The 17,908-nt window shown below is 44.8% G+C and overlaps 1 protein-coding gene across 10 annotated transcripts in view; it reads left to right on the top strand.

Annotated features, from left to right (window-relative positions):
- LOC130437255 (ryanodine receptor 3) overlaps positions 1-17,908 on the top strand; it is a 95,533-nt gene that overhangs the window by 62,997 nt on the left and 14,628 nt on the right. For 3 of the 10 annotated variants that reach the window (XM_056768514.1, XM_056768518.1, XM_056768516.1), the window contains exons 66-76: positions 713-843; positions 912-1,235; positions 1,311-1,551; positions 1,777-1,864; positions 2,296-2,388; positions 3,486-3,500; positions 14,101-14,271; positions 14,350-14,409; positions 14,491-14,625; positions 14,713-14,825; positions 17,023-17,122. In XM_056768514.1, coding sequence (XP_056624492.1) covers positions 713-843; positions 912-1,235; positions 1,311-1,551; positions 1,777-1,864; positions 2,296-2,388; positions 3,486-3,500; positions 14,101-14,271; positions 14,350-14,409; positions 14,491-14,625; positions 14,713-14,825; positions 17,023-17,122 — 1,471 coding nt within the window. Of the gene's footprint in view, positions 1-712; positions 844-911; positions 1,236-1,310; positions 1,552-1,776; positions 1,865-2,295; positions 2,389-3,485; positions 3,501-14,100; positions 14,272-14,349; positions 14,410-14,490; positions 14,626-14,712; positions 14,826-17,022; positions 17,123-17,330; positions 17,428-17,908 lie in introns of all 10 variants that reach the window. The other 7 variants (XM_056768515.1, XM_056768520.1, XM_056768524.1 and 4 more) reach the window with 3 other exon arrangements.

Genomic DNA, 17,908 nt, shown 5'->3' on the forward strand with positions numbered 1-17,908 from the left:
TCTCTTTACTAATGGGTTTTTGTCAGTGTGTGTCTCTCTTTGTGTATGTGTCTCTGTGATTTTGTCTGTGTTTGTATGTGTGTGTCTCTTTACTAATGGGTTTTTGTCAGTGTGTGTCTCTCTTTGTGTATGTGTCTCTGTGTTTTTGTCTCTCTGTATGTGAGTTTCTTTTTGTGAATGTGTCTCTGTTTTTTCTCTGTGTCTCTCTCTTAGTTTGTGTAAGTGTCTCTGTGTTTTTGTCTGTGTGTGTGTGTGTCTCTTTACTAATGGTTTTTTGTCTGTGTGTGTATCTCTTTGTGTATGTGTCTCTGTGTTTTTGTCTGTGTGTGTGTGTGTCTCTTTACTAATGGGTTTTTGTCTGTGTGTGTGTATCTCTTTGTGTATGTGTCTCTGTGTTTTTGTCTCTCTGTATGTGAGTTTCTTTTTGTGAATGTGTCTCTGTTGTTTCTCTGTGTCTCTCTCTTAGTTTGTGTATGTGTCTCTGTGTTTTTGTCTGTCTGTCTGTCTGTCTGTCTGTATGTGTGTGTTTGTCTCTTTTTGTTTATGTGTCTCTTTTTTTGTCCCTTAGTTTATGAATGTGTCTCTGTGTGTATTTCAACTTTGTCCGTGTGTGTGTCCCTGCGCTGCGTGCGTTTGTCTCTCGATTTCAGACGTGGATGTCAATTTTCTCTCTGTGGTTGTCTGTGTGTGTTTGGATGTGTGCGTGCTGCAGGCAGTTGCCGGCGTTGGGCGAGTGTCTGGCGACTCTGGCGGGTGTGATCCCCGTGGCGTTCTTAGAGCCTCCGCTGAACAAACACAACATCTACTCTGTGTTCAACACGAAGACGTCTCGTGAACGTGCAGGTGAGCGACACACAGGCATAACGGCACTCCTTCATCAGTCAAATCTTCATCTTGTGTCTGGTGTTCAGTCGCAGGAATGCCGGAGTGTGTGGAGGACATGTGTCCTGAGCTCCCTCGTCTGGACGGTCTGATGAAGGACATTAATGACATGTCTGAGTCCGGCGCTCGATACGCAGAGATGCCTCACGTCATCGAGGTGGTTCTGCCCATGCTCTGTAACTATCTGTCATACTGGTGGGAGAAAGGACCGGAGAACTGTTCTGAGAACAGAGTGTCCGTCTGCAGCACCACCGTCACATCAGAACACCTCAGCATCATCCTGGGCAACATCCTCAAGATCCTCAACAGCAACCTGGGCATCGATGAAGCCTCATGGATGAAACGCATCGCAGGTCAGAAGATTGTCTGAGACTTCCTGTAATTGTGATGTCATGCAGCGCTCAGATGGATTTGTGTGTTTGGTGTAGTTTACGCTCAGCCCATCATCAGCAAAGCCCGCGCCGACCTGCTGAAAGCTCACTTTCTGCCCACGCTGGAGAAGCTGAAGAAGAAAACGGTGAAGGTGGTGGCGGAGGAGGAGCTTCTGAAGGCTGACGGCAAGGGCGACACCCAGGAGGCGGAGCTTCTGATTCTGGATGAGTTTGCGGTGCTCTGCAGAGATCTGTACGCTTTCTACCCGATGCTCATCCGCTACGTGGACAACAACAGGTAACGCACAAACACAGACGCACACAGACACACGCAGACGGACACACACGCACACACAGACAGACGCACACACACACGCACACACAGACGCACACAAAGTCTTTTCTCTATTAAAAAACATGTCATGAGACATGGCACTTATTTGAATTGAAATAAATGTATTATTTATTTATTATGATGAACCCTTCCAGATGTAGCATCTTATTGTCATTTATTTTGTTTTAGGTCTCGTTGGCTTAAGGAACCCGACGGCGATTCACACGAACTCTTCAAGATGGTGGCAGAGATTTTTATCCTGTGGTGTAAATCACACGTAAGGTTTAATGTTTTACACTTAAAAACCTTTGAGTTAAATGACTGATGTAATCTCTTATAGTCAATATTTAAATGACAGAGGGTTTAATGAGAAGTCAGTGTCAGAAGAGATTCTGCATTAATGCATCTCTGTTCACTCTCTGAAGTTCTTCAGCCGAAGCAAATTACATTTTGACCAAAAAAGCTTTTCTGTCCTGTTGACGATTTTAAATAAGATGTTTTAAAAAATCACTCTTGTTTTTTTTCCATTGGGTTTTCCATTTTTTGTTCCTCAAACAATGCTCTTGTGACTTTTTATATTTTACATAACTACAATTTGTCTTTTTTTGCATTGATCTCCCATCTAGGCTATTGAATCTATACCAAGTGTTCAAATCATCATCTCTATTTTTCAATGTCAGTCTCTTTCTGTGTTTTGTTTTCATACAGAATTTCAAGAGAGAAGAGCAGAACTTTGTGGTTCAGAATGAGATCAACAACCTCTCGTTTCTCACTGGCGACAGTAAAACTAAGATGTCGAAGGTAAGACTGCGAGGGTTGATGTTTATTCAGAAGGACTTCAGATGAACAACCAGAAATAAACTGCACAGGCTCTTACACAAACCACTTGTCAAAGTGGATCTCTCTCTCTCTCTCTCTCTCTCTTATTATTATTATTAATAATAATACTTTTTCAGTTCAATCTAACCTTCATGTTTTTCCTCTCTCAAACACAATTACTAAACCATGAATAATATCATAAATACAGTGATAACACCGATAACGGAAAATTTTAATTCTCTCATCATTGACTCACCATCTGAATATATGTTTTTGTTTTGATGAACAGAGAGAAAGATATTTGGAAGAATGCGCATAACCGACAGATTTCCCCCCCATTGACTCCCATAGTAGGAAAAAACACAATTGTAGTCAAAAGTGCCCCAGAACTGTTTGCAGTCCTACATTCTTCAAAATATCTTCTTTTGTGTTTAACAGAACAAAGACATTTATTCAGAAGGTGAGTACATGATGACAGAATTTTCCTTTTTGAGTGAATAATCCCTTTAAAGGTGAATTTATCATTTCTGTCTCCTGAAAAGTTTAAAAATGAATAATTTCCGTTTGCTATTGATTGACTGCAAGTATGCCCCGCCCCCAAGCTGGTATCAACCAATGAGCCAGTGAGTGTAATGATCACACAAACTCTGTTTGGTTCTGTTGAATGGAGCAGAAATGATGAACTTTAGCTTTAAATGATCTCAGATCAGCTTCATCTCTGTCAGACTGTTTGTTTTCATAGTAAAACAAACCCGTATCACTAACATTCTGACGCAACCGAACATTATTTTACTAAAACGCATGATTTTAATTTCAATGAAAAGCTTTATTAACAGAGCTTCCTCACACTATAATAAATAACATGAAACATTTAAGGACTCTCACAGGAAATGACAAATCTAATGTGATATTCAGATCATTTTAGTTCTGATGAAGTGAAATTGAACAGAATTATTATCTCTAAATCTGCATTTTCATATTAATTCTCTGGATACAGACACACGTTTCTATGTCTGTTTCCTGTGTGACGATGTTTTTCTAACTCTGCTGTTTGTTTTTGTTGATTTTCTTCATCACAGTCGTATCTGCAGAAGGTAAAGCATGACCACTACATCCGCTGTTAGGAAGTCTTCCATCATCACATGTTCTGTATCACACACGTCTGTCTTTCTCATGTCTGTCTGTCAAACTGTAGGAACAGAAGAGAGTGACATCAGTTTTATCAGACTGTGTTCACAAAGCGTCAGACAGATGCTGGTTTTCTGTGTGATGCTGTGTATCGACATCACTCTCTGTCAGTCTTGGGGACATAACATGTGTGTTGTGTGATGCTGTTTGTATCTCTGTGTGTCACTCTGATGGTCAGAATGTGTGGTTGTTTAGTGTTATGTGTTGTATATTGTGTAATGCTGTATGTGTGGATTGACAGCTCCTTCTCTGTCAGTCTGAAGGCCAAGACGTGTGTGTCAGTCTGGAAGTCTGGCTGTGTGTTTTGTGTTAGTGTGTGATCTTGTGTGTATGTGTGTCAGTCAGGAGGTCAGGCTGTGTGTTTTGTGGTAGTGTGTGATCTTGTGTGTCAGTCAGGAGGTCAGGCTGTGTGTTTTGTGGTAGTGTGTGATCTTGTGTGTATGTGTGTCAGTCAGGAGGTCAGGCTGTGTGTTTTGTGGTAGTGTGTGATCTTGTGTGTATGTGTGTCAGTCAGGAGGTCAGGCTGTGTGTTTTGTGGTAGTGTGTGATCTTGTGTGTATGTGTGTCAGTCTGAAGGTCAGGCTGTGTGTTTTGTGTTAGTGTGTGATCTTGTGTGTGTGTGTGTCAGTCAGGAGGACAGGCTGTGTGTTTTGTGTTAGTGTGTGATCTTGTGTGTGTGTGTGTCAGTCTGAAGGTCAGGCTGTGTGTTTTGTGGTAGTGTGTGATCTTGTGTGTATGTGTGTCAGTCTGAAGGTCAGGCTGTGTGTTTTGTGGTAGTGTGTGATCTTGTGTGTATGTGTGTCAGTCTGAAGGTCAGGCTGTGTGTTTTGTGTTAGTGTGTGATCTTGTGTGTGTGTGTGTCAGTCAGGAGGACAGGCTGTGTGTTTTGTGTTAGTGTGTGATCTCGTGTGTATGTGTGTCAGTCAGGAGGACAGGCTGTGTGTTTTGTGTTAGTGTGTGATCTTGTGTGTGTGTGTGTCAGTCAGGAGGTCAGGCTGTGTGTTTTGTGGTAGTGTGTGATCTTGTGTGTATGTGTGTCAGTCAGGAGGTCAGGCTGTGTGTTTTGTGTTAGTGTGTGATCTTGTGTGTGTGTGTGTCAGTCAGGAGGACAGGCTGTGTGTTTTGTGTTAGTGTGTGATCTCGTGTGTATGTGTGTCAGTCAGGAGGTCAGGCTGTGTGTTTTGTGGTAGTGTGTGATCTTGTGTGTATGTTTGTCAGTCAGGAGGTCAGGCTGTGTGTTTTGTGGTAGTGTGTGATCTTGTGTGTGTGTGTGTCAGTCAGGAGGTCAGGCTGTGTGTTTTGTGTTAGTGTGTGATCTTGTGTGTATGTGTGTCAGTCAGGAGGTCAGGCTGTGTGTTTTGTGTTAGTGTGTGATCTTGTGTGATCTTGTGTGTCAGTCAGGAGGTCAGGCTGTGTGTTTTGTGGTAGTGTGTGATCTTGTGTGTATGTGTGTCAGTCAGGAGGTCAGGCTGTGTGTTTTGTGGTAGTGTGTGATCTTGTGTGTGTGTGTGTCAGTCTGAAGGTCAGGCTGTGTGTTTTGTGTTAGTGTGTGATCTTGTGTGTGTGTGTGTCAGTCAGGAGGTCAGGCTGTGTGTTTTGTGTTAGTGTGTGATCTTGTGTGTATGTGTGTCAGTCTGAAGGTCAGGCTGTGTGTTTTGTGGTAGTGTGTGATCTTGTGTGTATGTGTGTCAGTCTGAAGGTCAGGCTGTGTGTTTTGTGGTAGTGTGTGATCTTGTGTGTATGTGTGTCAGTCTGAAGGTCAGGCTGTGTGTTTTGTGTTAGTGTGTGATCTTGTGTGTATGTGTGTCAGTCTGAAGGTCAGGCTGTGTGTTTTGTGTTAGTGTGTGATCTTGTGTGTATGTGTGTCAGTCTGAAGGTCAGGCTGTGTGTTTTGTGTTAGTGTGTGATCTTGTGTGTGTGTGTGTCAGTCAGGAGGTCAGGCTGTGTGTTTTGTGTTAGTGTGTGATCTTGTGTGTGTGTGTGTCAGTCAGGAGGACAGGCTGTGTGTTTTGTGGTAGTGTGTGATCTTGTGTGTATGTGTGTCAGTCTGAAGGTCAGGCTGTGTGTTTTGTGTTAGTGTGTGATCTTGTGTGTATGTGTGTCAGTCTGAAGGTCAGGCTGTGTGTTTTGTGGTAGTGTGTGATCTTGTGTGTATGTGTGTCAGTCTGAAGGTCAGGCTGTGTGTTTTGTGGTAGTGTGTGATCTTGTGTGTATGTGTGTCAGTCAGGAGGTCAGGCTGTGTGTTTTGTGGTAGTGTGTGATCTTGTGTGTATGTGTGTCAGTCAGGCTGTGTGTTTTGTGGTAGTGTGTGATCTTGTGTGTATGTGTGTCAGTCAGGAGGTCAGGCTGTGTGTTTTGTGTTAGTGTGTGATCTTGTGTGTATGTGTGTCAGTCAGGAGGTCAGGCTGTGTGTTTTGTGGTAGTGTGTGATCTTGTGTGTATGTTTGTCAGTCAGGAGGTCAGGCTGTGTGTTTTGTGTTAGTGTGTGATCTTGTGTGTATGTGTGTCAGTCAGGAGGTCAGGCTGTGTGTTTTGTGGTAGTGTGTGATCTTGTGTGTATGTTTGTCAGTCAGGAGGTCAGGCTGTGTGTTTTGTGGTAGTGTGTGATCTTGTGTGTATGTGTGTCAGTCAGGCTGTGTGTTTTGTGGTAGTGTGTGATCTTGTGTGTATGTGTGTCAGTCAGGCTGTGTGTTTTGTGGTAGTGTTTGATCTTGTGTGTATGTGTGTCAGTCAGGAGGTCAGGCTGTGTGTTTTGTGGTAGTGTGTGATCTTGTGTGTATGTGTGTCAGTCAGGAGGTCAGGCTGTGTGTTTTGTGGTAGTGTGTGATCTTGTGTGTATGTGTGTCAGTCAGGAGGTCAGGCTGTGTGTTTTGTGGTAGTGTGTGATCTTGTGTGTATGTGTGTCAGTCAGGAGGTCAGGCTGTGTGTTTTGTGGTAGTGTGTGATCTTGTGTGTATGTGTGTCAGTCAGGGGGTCAGGCTGTGTGTTTTGTGGTAGTGTGTGATCTTGTGTGTGTGTGTGTCAGTCTGAAGGTCAGGCTGTGTGTTTTGTGTTAGTGTGTGATCTTGTGTGTGTGTGTGTCAGTCAGGAGGTCAGGCTGTGTGTTTTGTGTTAGTGTGTGATCTTGTGTGTATGTGTGTCAGTCTGAAGGTCAGGCTGTGTGTTTTGTGGTAGTGTGTGATCTTGTGTGTATGTTTGTCAGTCAGGAGGTCAGGCTGTGTGTTTTGTGGTAGTGTGTGATCTTGTGTGTATGTGTGTCAGTCAGGAGGTCAGGCTGTGTGTTTTGTGTTAGTGTGTGATCTTGTGTGTATGTGTGTCAGTCAGGAGGTCAGGCTGTGTGTTTTGTGTTAGTGTGTGATCTTGTGTGTATGTGTGTCAGTCTGAAGGTCAGGCTGTGTGTTTTGTGTTAGTGTGTGATCTTGTGTGTATGTGTGTCAGTCAGGAGGTCAGGCTGTTTGTTTTGTGTTAGTGTGTGATCTTGTGTGTATGTGTGTCAGTCAGGAGGTCAGGCTGTGTGTTTTGTGGTAGTGTGTGATCTTGTGTGTATGTGTGTCAGTCTGAAGGTCAGGCTGTGTGTTTTGTGTTAGTGTGTGATCTTGTGTGTATGTGTGTCAGTCAGGAGGTCAGGCTGTGTGTTTTGTGTTAGTGTGTGATCTTGTGTGTATGTGTGTCAGTCAGGAGGTCAGGCTGTGTGTTTTGTGTTAGTGTGTGATCTTGTGTGTATGTTTGTCAGTCAGGAGGACAGGCTGTGTGTTTTGTGTTAGTGTGTGATCTTGTGTGTATGTGTGTCAGTCAGGAGGACAGGCTGTGTGTTTTGTGTTAGTGTGTGATCTTGTGTGTATGTGTGTCAGTCAGGAGGTCAGGCTGTGTGTTTTGTGGTAGTGTGTGATCTTGTGTGTATGTGTGTCAGTCAGGAGGTCAGGCTGTGTGTTTTGTGGTAGTGTGTGATCTTGTGTGTATGTGTGTCAGTCAGGAGGTCAGGCTGTGTGTTTTGTGGTAGTGTGTGATCTTGTGTGTATGTGTGTCAGTCTGAAGGTCAGGCTGTGTGTTTTGTGGTAGTGTGTGATCTTGTGTGTATGTGTGTCAGTCAGGGGGTCAGGCTGTGTGTTTTGTGTTAGTGTGTGATCTTGTGTGTATGTGTGTCAGTCAGGAGGTCAGGCTGTGTGTTTTGTGGTAGTGTGTGATCTCGTGTGTATGTGTGTCAGTCTGAAGGTCAGGCTGTGTGTTTTGTGTTAGTGTGTGATCTCGTGTGTATGTGTGTCAGTCAGGAGGACAGGCTGTGTGTTTTGTGTTAGTGTGTGATCTTGTGTGTATGTGTGTCAGTCAGGAGGTCAGGCTGTGTGTTTTGTGTTAGTGTGTGATCTTGTGTGTATGTGTGTCAGTCAGGAGGTCAGGCTGTGTGTTTTGTGGTAGTGTGTGATCTCGTGTGTATGTGTGTCAGTCAGGAGGTCAGGCTGTGTGTTTTGTGGTAGTGTGTGATCTTGTGTGTATGTGTGTCAGTCAGTCAGGCTGTGTGTTTTGTGGTAGTGTGTGATCTTGTGGGTATGTGTGTCAGTCAGGAGGACAGGCTGTGTGTTTTGTGTTAGTGTGTGATCTTGTGTGTATGTGTGTCAGTCAGGAGGTCAGGCTGTGTGTTTTGTGGTAGTGTGTGATCTTGTGTGTATGTGTGTCAGTCAGGAGGTCAGGCTGTGTGTTTTGTGGTAGTGTGTGATCTTGTGTGTGTGTGTGTCAGTCAGGAGGACAGGCTGTGTGTTTTGTGGTAGTGTGTGATCTTGTGTGTATGTGTGTCAGTCAGGCTGTGTGTTTTGTGGTAGTGTGTGATCTTGTGTGTATGTGTGTCAGTCAGGAGGTCAGGCTGTGTGTTTTGTGGTAGTGTGTGATCTTGTGTGTATGTGTGTCAGTCAGGAGGTCAGGCTGTGTGTTTTGTGTTAGTGTGTGATCTTGTGTGTATGTGTGTCAGTCAGGAGGTCAGGCTGTGTGTTTTGTGTTAGTGTGTGATCTTGTGTGTATGTGTGTCAGTCTGAAGGTCAGGCTGTGTGTTTTGTGGTAGTGTGTGATCTTGTGTGTATGTGTGTCAGTCTGAAGGTCAGGCTGTGTGTTTTGTGTTAGTGTGTGATCTTGTGTGTATGTGTGTCAGTCTGAAGGTCAGGCTGTGTGTTTTGTGGTAGTGTGTGATCTTGTGTGTATGTGTGTCAGTCAGGAGGTCAGGCTGTGTGTTTTGTGGTAGTGTGTGATCTTGTGTGTATGTGTGTCAGTCTGAAGGTCAGGCTGTGTGTTTTGTGTTAGTGTGTGATCTTGTGTGTGTGTGTGTCAGTCAGGAGGACAGGCTGTGTGTTTTGTGTTAGTGTGTGATCTTGTGTGTATGTGTGTCAGTCTGAAGGTCAGGCTGTGTGTTTTGTGTTAGTGTGTGATCTTGTGTGTGTATGTGTGTCAGTCAGGAGGTCAGGCTGTGTGTTTTGTGGTAGTGTGTGATCTTGTGTGTATGTGTGTCAGTCAGAGGTCAGGCTGTGTGTTTTGTGGTAGTGTGTGATCTTGTGTGTATGTGTGTCAGTCAGGAGGTCAGGCTGTGTGTTTTGTGGTAGTGTGTGATCTTGTGTGTATGTGTGTCAGTCAGGAGGTCAGGCTGTGTGTTTTGTGGTAGTGTGTGATCTTGTGTGTATGTGTGTCAGTCAGGAGGTCAGGCTGTGTGTTTTGTGGTAGTGTGTGATCTTGTGTGTATGTGTGTCAGTCAGGAGGTCAGGCTGTGTGTTTTGTGGTAGTGTGTGATCTTGTGTGTATGTGTGTCAGTCAGGAGGTCAGGCTGTGTGTTTTGTGGTAGTGTGTGATCTTGTGTGTATGTGTGTCAGTCAGGAGGTCAGGCTGTGTGTTTTGTGGTAGTGTGTGATCTTGTGTGTATGTGTGTCAGTCAGGAGGTCAGGCTGTGTGTTTTGTGTAGTGTGTGATCTTGTGTGTATGTGTGTCAGTCAGGAGGTCAGGCTGTGTGTTTTGTGTTAGTGTGTGATCTTGTGTGTATGTGTGTCAGTCAGGAGGTCAGGCTGTGTGTTTTGTGGTAGTGTGTGATCTTGTGTGTATGTGTGTCAGTCTGAAGGTCAGGCTGTGTGTTTTGTGTTAGTGTGTGATCTTGTGTGTATGTGTGTCAGTCTGAAGGTCAGGCTGTGTGTTTTGTGTTAGTGTGTGATCTTGTGTGTATGTGTGTCAGTCTGAAGGTCAGGCTGTGTGTTTTGTGGTAGTGTGTGATCTTGTGTGTATGTGTGTCAGTCTGAAGGTCAGGCTGTGTGTTTTGTGGTAGTGTGTGATCTTGTGTGTGTGTGTGTCAGTCAGGAGGTCAGGCTGTGTGTTTTGTGTTAGTGTGTGATCTTGTGTGTATGTGTGTCAGTCAGGAGGTCAGGCTGTGTGTTTTGTGTTAGTGTGTGATCTTGTGTGTATGTGTGTCAGTCAGGAGGTCAGGCTGTGTGTTTTGTGGTAGTGTGTGATCTTGTGTGTATGTGTGTCAGTCAGGAGGTCAGGCTGTGTGTTTTGTGGTAGTGTGTGATCTTGTGTGTATGTGTGTCAGTCAGGAGGTCAGGCTGTGTGTTTTGTGTTAGTGTGTGATCTTGTGTGTATGTGTGTCAGTCAGGAGGTCAGGCTGTGTGTTTTGTGGTAGTGTGTGATCTTGTGTGTATGTGTGTCAGTCAGAGGTCAGGCTGTGTGTTTTGTGGTAGTGTGTGATCTTGTGTGTATGTGTGTCAGTCAGGAGGTCAGGCTGTGTGTTTTGTGGTAGTGTGTGATCTTGTGTGTATGTGTGTCAGTCAGGAGTCAGGCTGTGTGTTTTGTGGTAGTGTGTGATCTTGTGTGTATGTGTGTCAGTCAGGAGGTCAGGCTGTGTGTTTTGTGGTAGTGTGTGATCTTGTGTGTATGTGTGTCAGTCAGGAGGTCAGGCTGTGTGTTTTGTGGTAGTGTGTGATCTTGTGTGTATGTGTGTCAGTCAGGAGGTCAGGCTGTGTGTTTTGTGTTAGTGTGTGATCTTGTGTGTATGTGTGTCAGTCAGGAGGTCAGGCTGTGTGTTTTGTGTTAGTGTGTGATCTTGTGTGTATGTGTGTCAGTCAGGAGGTCAGGCTGTGTGTTTTGTGTTAGTGTGTGATCTTGTGTGTATGTGTGTCAGTCAGGAGGTCAGGCTGTGTGTTTTGTGGTAGTGTGTGATCTTGTGTGTATGTGTGTCAGTCAGGAGGTCAGGCTGTGTGTTTTGTGTTAGTGTGTGATCTTGTGTGTATGTGTGTCAGTCAGGAGGTCAGGCTGTGTGTTTTGTGGTAGTGTGTGATCTTGTGTGTATGTGTGTCAGTCAGGAGGTCAGGCTGTGTGTTTTGTGGTAGTGTGTGATCTTGTGTGTATGTGTGTCAGTCAGGAGGTCAGGCTGTGTGTTTTGTGGTAGTGTGTGATCTTGTGTGTATGTGTGTCAGTCTGAAGGTCAGGCTGTGTGTTTTGTGTTAGTGTGTGATCTTGTGTGTATGTGTGTCAGTCAGGAGGTCAGGCTGTGTGTTTTGTGTTAGTGTGTGATCTTGTGTGTATGTGTGTCAGTCAGGAGGTCAGGCTGTGTGTTTTGTGGTAGTGTGTGATCTTGTGTGTATGTGTGTCAGTCAGGAGGTCAGGCTGTGTGTTTTGTGTTAGTGTGTGATCTTGTGTGTATGTGTGTCAGTCAGGAGGTCAGGCTGTGTGTTTTGTGTTAGTGTGTGATCTTGTGTGTATGTTTGTCAGTCAGGAGGTCAGGCTGTGTGTTTTGTGTTAGTGTGTGATCTTGTGTGTATGTGTGTCAGTCAGGAGGTCAGGCTGTGTGTTTTGTGTTAGTGTGTGATCTTGTGTGTATGTGTGTCAGTCAGGAGGTCAGGCTGTGTGTTTTGTGTTAGTGTGTGATCTTGTGTGTATGTGTGTCAGTCTGAGGTCAGGCTGTGTGTTTTGTGGTAGTGTGTGATCTTGTGTGTGTGTGTGTCAGTCAGGAGGTCAGGCTGTGTGTTTTGTGGTAGTGTGTGATCTTGTGTGTATGTGTGTCAGTCAGGAGGTCAGGCTGTGTGTTTTGTGGTAGTGTGTGATCTTGTGTGTATGTGTGTCAGTCAGGAGGTCAGGCTGTGTGTTTTGTGGTAGTGTGTGATCTTGTGTGTATGTGTGTCAGTCAGGAGGTCAGGCTGTGTGTTTTGTGGTAGTGTGTGATCTTGTGTGTATGTGTGTCAGTCAGGAGGTCAGGCTGTGTGTTTTGTGGTAGTGTGTGATCTTGTGTGTATGTGTGTCAGTCAGGAGGTCAGGCTGTGTGTTTTGTGGTAGTGTGTGATCTTGTGTGTATGTTTGTCAGTCAGGAGGTCAGGCTGTGTGTTTTGTGGTAGTGTGTGATCTTGTGTGTATGTGTGTCAGTCAGGAGGTCAGGCTGTGTGTTTTGTGTTAGTGTGTGATCTTGTGTGTATGTGTGTCAGTCAGGAGGTCAGGCTGTGTGTTTTGTGGTAGTGTGTGATCTTGTGTGTCAGTCAGGAGGACAGGCTGTGTGTTTTGTGGTAGTGTGTGATCTTGTGTGTATGTTTGTCAGTCAGGAGGTCAGGCTGTGTGTTTTGTGGTAGTGTGTGATCTTGTGTGTATGTGTGTCAGTCAGGCTGTGTGTTTTGTGGTAGTGTGTGATCTTGTGTGTATGTGTGTCAGTCAGGCTGTGTGTTTTGTGGTAGTGTGTGATCTTGTGTGTATGTGTGTCAGTCAGGAGGTCAGGCTGTGTGTTTTGTGTTAGTGTGTGATCTTGTGTGTATGTTTGTCAGTCAGGAGGTCAGGCTGTGTGTTTTGTGGTAGTGTGTGATCTTGTGTGTATGTGTGTCAGTCAGGAGGTCAGGCTGTGTGTTTTGTGGTAGTGTGTGATCTTGTGTGTATGTGTGTCAGTCAGGAGGTCAGGCTGTGTGTTTTGTGTTAGTGTGTGATCTTGTGTGTATGTGTGTCAGTCAGGAGGTCAGGCTGTGTGTTTTGTGTTAGTGTGTGATCTTGTGTGTATGTGTGTCAGTCAGGAGGTCAGGCTGTGTGTTTTGTGTTAGTGTGTGATCTTGTGTGTATGTGTGTCAGTCAGGAGGTCAGGCTGTGTGTTTTGTGGTAGTGTGTGATCTCGTGTGTATGTGTGTCAGTCTGAAGGTCAGGCTGTGTGTTTTGTGGTAGTGTGTGATCTTGTGTGTATGTGTGTCAGTCAGGAGGTCAGGCTGTGTGTTTTGTGGTAGTGTGTGATCTTGTGTGTATGTGTGTCAGTCAGGAGGTCAGGCTGTGTGTTTTGTGGTAGTGTGTGATCTTGTGTGTATGTGTGTCAGTCAGGCTGTGTGTTTTGTGGTAGTGTGTGATCTTGTGTGTATGTGTGTCAGTCAGGCTGTGTGTTTTGTGGTAGTGTGTGATCTTGTGTGTATGTGTGTCAGTCAGGCTGTGTGTTTTGTGTTAGTGTGTGATCTTGTGTGTATGTGTGTCAGTCAGGAGGTCAGGCTGTGTGTTTTGTGGTAGTGTGTGATCTTGTGTGTATGTGTGTCAGTCAGGAGGTCAGGCTGTGTGTTTTGTGTTAGTGTGTGATCTTGTGTGTATGTGTGTCAGTCAGGAGGTCAGGCTGTGTGTTTTGTGGTAGTGTGTGATCTTGTGTGTATGTGTGTCAGTCAGGAGGTCAGGCTGTGTGTTTTGTGGTAGTGTGTGATCTTGTGTGTATGTGTGTCAGTCAGGAGGTCAGGCTGTGTGTTTTGTGGTAGTGTGTGATCTTGTGTGTATGTGTGTCAGTCAGGAGGACAGGCTGTGTGTTTTGTGTTAGTGTGTGATCTTGTGTGTATGTGTGTCAGTCAGGAGGTCAGGCTGTGTGTTTTGTGGTAGTGTGTGATCTTGTGTGTATGTGTGTCAGTCAGGAGGTCAGGCTGTGTGTTTTGTGGTAGTGTGTGATCTTGTGTGTATGTGTGTCAGTCAGGCTGTGTGTTTTGTGTTAGTGTGTGATCTTGTGTGTATGTGTGTCAGTCAGGAGGTCAGGCTGTGTGTTTTGTGGTAGTGTGTGATCTTGTGTGTATGTGTGTCAGTCAGGAGGTCAGGCTGTGTGTTTTGTGTTAGTGTGTGATCTTGTGTGTATGTGTGTCAGTCAGGAGGTCAGGCTGTGTGTTTTGTGGTAGTGTGTGATCTTGTGTGTATGTGTGTCAGTCAGGAGGTCAGGCTGTGTGTTTTGTGGTAGTGTGTGATCTTGTGTGTATGTGTGTCAGTCAGGAGGTCAGGCTGTGTGTTTTGTGGTAGTGTGTGATCTTGTGTGTATGTGTGTCAGTCTGAAGGTCAGGCTGTGTGTTTTGTGGTAGTGTGTGATCTTGTGTGTATGTGTGTCAGTCAGGAGGTCAGGCTGTTTGTTTTGTGGTAGTGTGTGATCTTGTGTGTATGTGTGTCAGTCAGGAGGACAGGCTGTGTGTTTTGTGTTAGTGTGTGATCTTGTGTGTATGTGTGTCAGTCAGGAGGTCAGGCTGTGTGTTTTGTGGTAGTGTGTGATCTTGTGTGTATGTGTGTCAGTCAGGAGGTCAGGATCAGGAACGGAAGCACAAGAAGCGTCGTGGTGATTTTTACTCCATCCAAACCTCTCTGATCGTGGCGGCGCTGAAGAAGATGCTGCCCATCGGTCTGAACATGTGTACGCCGGGCGATCAGGAGCTCATCATGCTGGCCAAGACTCGACACAGCCTGGTACTGAGCTTCTTAGGGTCAAAGGTCATTGGATGTGACGTTTGTGTTTGTGTGTAATGTTTGTGTCTCTTTGTGTAGAAGGACACAGATGAGGAGGTGAAGGAACACATCAGACAGAATCTTCATCTCCAGGAGAAGGTCCAACAGCGAACACACAACTCTACACTTTACAGACGTGTGATGTGATTGGTCAGTAATAGCAGACGTGTTGTGTTGCAGTCAGATGATCCTGCTGTACGCTGGCAGCTCAATCTTTATAAAGATGTGATCGTGAAGAACGAGGGACCTCCAGACCCGGAGAAAACGGTCGAGCGGATCCACAGGATCTCAGCGGCTGTGTTTCACCTCGAGCAGGTCACACACTCACTATTGCTACACACTGTGTGTTAGCATCACACATTAACACACACACACACACACACTCTCTGTCTCTCTCTCCAGGTTGAACAGCCGTTAAGATCAAAGAAGTTTGTTTGGCAGAAGCTGTTGTCTAAACAGAGGAAGAGAGCTGTGGTTGCGTGTTTCAGGATGGCACCACTGTACAACCTGCCCAGGTAACACAACCACACACCTGTCTGACTCTGTCTGTCTGACTCTGACTGTCTTTCTGTCTGTCTGACTCTGACTGTATGACTCTATCTGTCTGTCTGACTCTATCTGTCTGTCTGACTCTGTCTGTCTGACTCTGACTGTATGACTCTATCTGTCTGTCTGACTCTGTCTGTCTTTCTTTCTGTCTGACTCTTTCTGTCTGACTCTGTCTGTCTTTCTTTCTATCTGACTCTTTCTGTCTGTCTGACTCTGTCTGTCTGACTCTGACTGTATGACTCTATCTGTCTGTCTGACTCTGTCTGTCTTTCTTTCTGTCTGACTCTTTCTGTCTGACTCTGTCTGTCTGACTCTATCTGACTCTTTCTGTCTGTCTGACTCTGTCTGTCTGACTCTGACTGTATGACTCTATCTGTCTGTCTGACTCTGTCTGTCTTTCTTTCTGTCTGACTCTTTCTGTCTGACTCTGTCTGTCTGACTCTATCTGACTCTTTCTGTCTGACTCTATCTGACTCTTTCTGTCTGTCTGACTCTGTCTGTCTGACTCTGACTGTATGACTCTATCTGTCTGTCTGACTCTGTCTGTCTTTCTTTCTGTCTGACTCTTTCTGTCTGACTCTGTCTGTCTGACTCTATCTGACTCTATCTGTCTGTCTGACTCTGTCTGTCTTTCTTTCTCTCTGACTCTGTCTGACTCTGTCTGTCTGACTCTATCTGACTCTTTCTGTCTGACTCTATCTGACTCTTTCTGTCTCTCTGACTCTGTCTGTCTTTCTGTCTCTCTGACTCTGTCTGACTCTTTCCGTCTGTCTGACTCTGTCTGTCTGACTCTTTCTGTCTTTCTGTCTCTCTGACTCTGTCTGACTCTTTCTGTGAGTCTGACTCTGTCTGTCTTACTCTATCTGACTCTTTCTGTCTCTCTGACTCTGTCTGTCTTTCTGTCTCTCTGATTATGTCTGACTCTTTCTGTCTCTCTGACTCTGTCTGTCTTTCTGTCTCTCTGACTCTGTCTGACTCTTTCTGTCTGTCTGACTCTGTCTGTCTGACTCTGTCTCTCTGACTCTGTCTGACTCTGTCTGTCTGACTCTATCTGACTCTGTCTGTCTGTCTGACTCTGTCTGTCTTTCTGTCTCTCTGACTCTGTCTGACTCTGTCTGTCTGACTCTGTCTGTCTTTCTGTCTCTCTGACTCTGTCTGACTCTGTCTGTCTGACTCTGTCTGTCTTTCTATCTCTCTGACTCTGTCTGACTCTTTCTGTGAGTCTGACTCTGTCTGTCTGTCTGACTCTTTCTGTGAGTCTGACTCTGTCTGTCTGTCTGACTCTGTCTGTCTGTCTTTCTGTCTGTTTGACTCTGTCTGACTCTGTATGTCTGTCTGACTCTGTCTGACTCATTCTGTCTGACTCTGTCTGACTCTTTCTGTCTCTCTGACTCTGTCTGACTGTTTCTGTGAGTCTGACTCTGTCTGTCTGTCTGACTCTGTCTGTCTTCCTGTCTGTCTGACTCTCTCTGACTCTGTCTGACTCTTTCTGTGAGTCTGACTCTGTCTGTCTGTCTGACTCTGTCTGTCTTTCTGTCTGTCTGACTCTGTCTGACTCTGTCTGACTCTGTATGTCTGTCTGACTCTGTCTGACTCTTTCTGTCTGACTCTTTCTGTCTGACTCTCTTTCTGTCTGACTCTCTTTCTGTCTTTTTCAAACTTTGCCTGTCTGATCACCTGACTATTTCTGTCTTTCTATTCATATCTGATTTTCTGGCTCTGTTTATCTGATTCTGTCTGTCTATCTGACTGTCTGTCTGTCTGTTCGACTCTTTTCTTGCTCTCTTTCTCACCCTGTCTATCAGACTCTGTTTCACTCTTGTCTGTCTTATAAGACATCGAGACCCAAACCATGAGGAGGGGGTTGAGATTTAATTTGACTTCTTTATTTTAGGACACGAACAACATGAGCAGTCATTATAAATTAACAAATGGTAAACAAAAACAATCATGGTATCAGAATGTATCCGTCAATATCACATCAGTCAGTTTTCAATTTGACCAACATCTAAACCAACATAGATTCTGAAACATTCTTCATCTTCAGAGCTTCATTCACTGTTTGCGCTGCTGTTGACGGACTGATGAAAACTGATCTTCATGTTTTTTTCTGTTTTTTGTTTGTTTGGCCTTTTCCTGTCTTTACATCAACACTGTATGTAGGCACACAATTAACAATTACTTCCTGAAATCATACCAGTGCTTTTGGCTGGACAGATTTCTAGAGAGTTCTGACCGTGACAGTCTGCTCACCATCATCACGGTAATAAACGCTCATCGAACGCTTGGATTCCTAAAACTCCCCCGTAACTGAGCGATGGTTTGAAACTAACTCTCACAAACAATCTCACCCGTCAGATTAACCCAAACTAACAAACCATCATCCCTCGCGCACTTTCCAAAGCTTTCTTCTCAGCATCCTCCCTGGTTGCTATGGTAACCCTGCCTAATGTCTCCCGCCTCCCTCTCAGGCACCGCTCCATTAATCTGTTCCTCACGGGCTATCTGCGCCTCTGGATAGAGGCCGAGACTTACGCGTTTGAGGAGAAACTAGTGCAGGATCTGTCTGTAAGTAACGTCTGCAGAAGCTCGCTCTGTGGGTGTCGTGGGATGTTTGTCATACTGCCTCCTCATTACATCACCGTCAGGGGGCGGGCCATGTTTCTGAATAGCCAGTAGTTATTAGAGACGTGTTAATGTGTCGAATTTGTTCCTATGTTTCTGTCAAGCGTCTGTTTCTTTAAATGCAACTTGACACCTGAGGCTCTTTTTTTATCACTTTAAAGGGATTGTTCATCCAAATGTGTCGTCATGTTACTTAAACCTGTATGAGTTTCATTCTTTTTCAGAACACAAAAGACGATATTTTGAAGAATGTTGAAATCCATTGATTTCCATTGTATGGACACAAAACCACAGAGACATTTCTCAAAATATCTTCTTTTGTGTTCCTCTGTAGAAAGATTCACAAACAGAATTTGAAGCACATAAGGATGAATAAATGATGGCAGATTTTTATTTTGGATGAACTGTCTGTTTAAATTGTGAT

Source organism: Triplophysa dalaica, chromosome 15 (assembly GCF_015846415.1).
Source record: "Triplophysa dalaica isolate WHDGS20190420 chromosome 15, ASM1584641v1, whole genome shotgun sequence".
Classification (NCBI taxonomy): domain Eukaryota; kingdom Metazoa; phylum Chordata; class Actinopteri; order Cypriniformes; family Nemacheilidae; genus Triplophysa; species Triplophysa dalaica.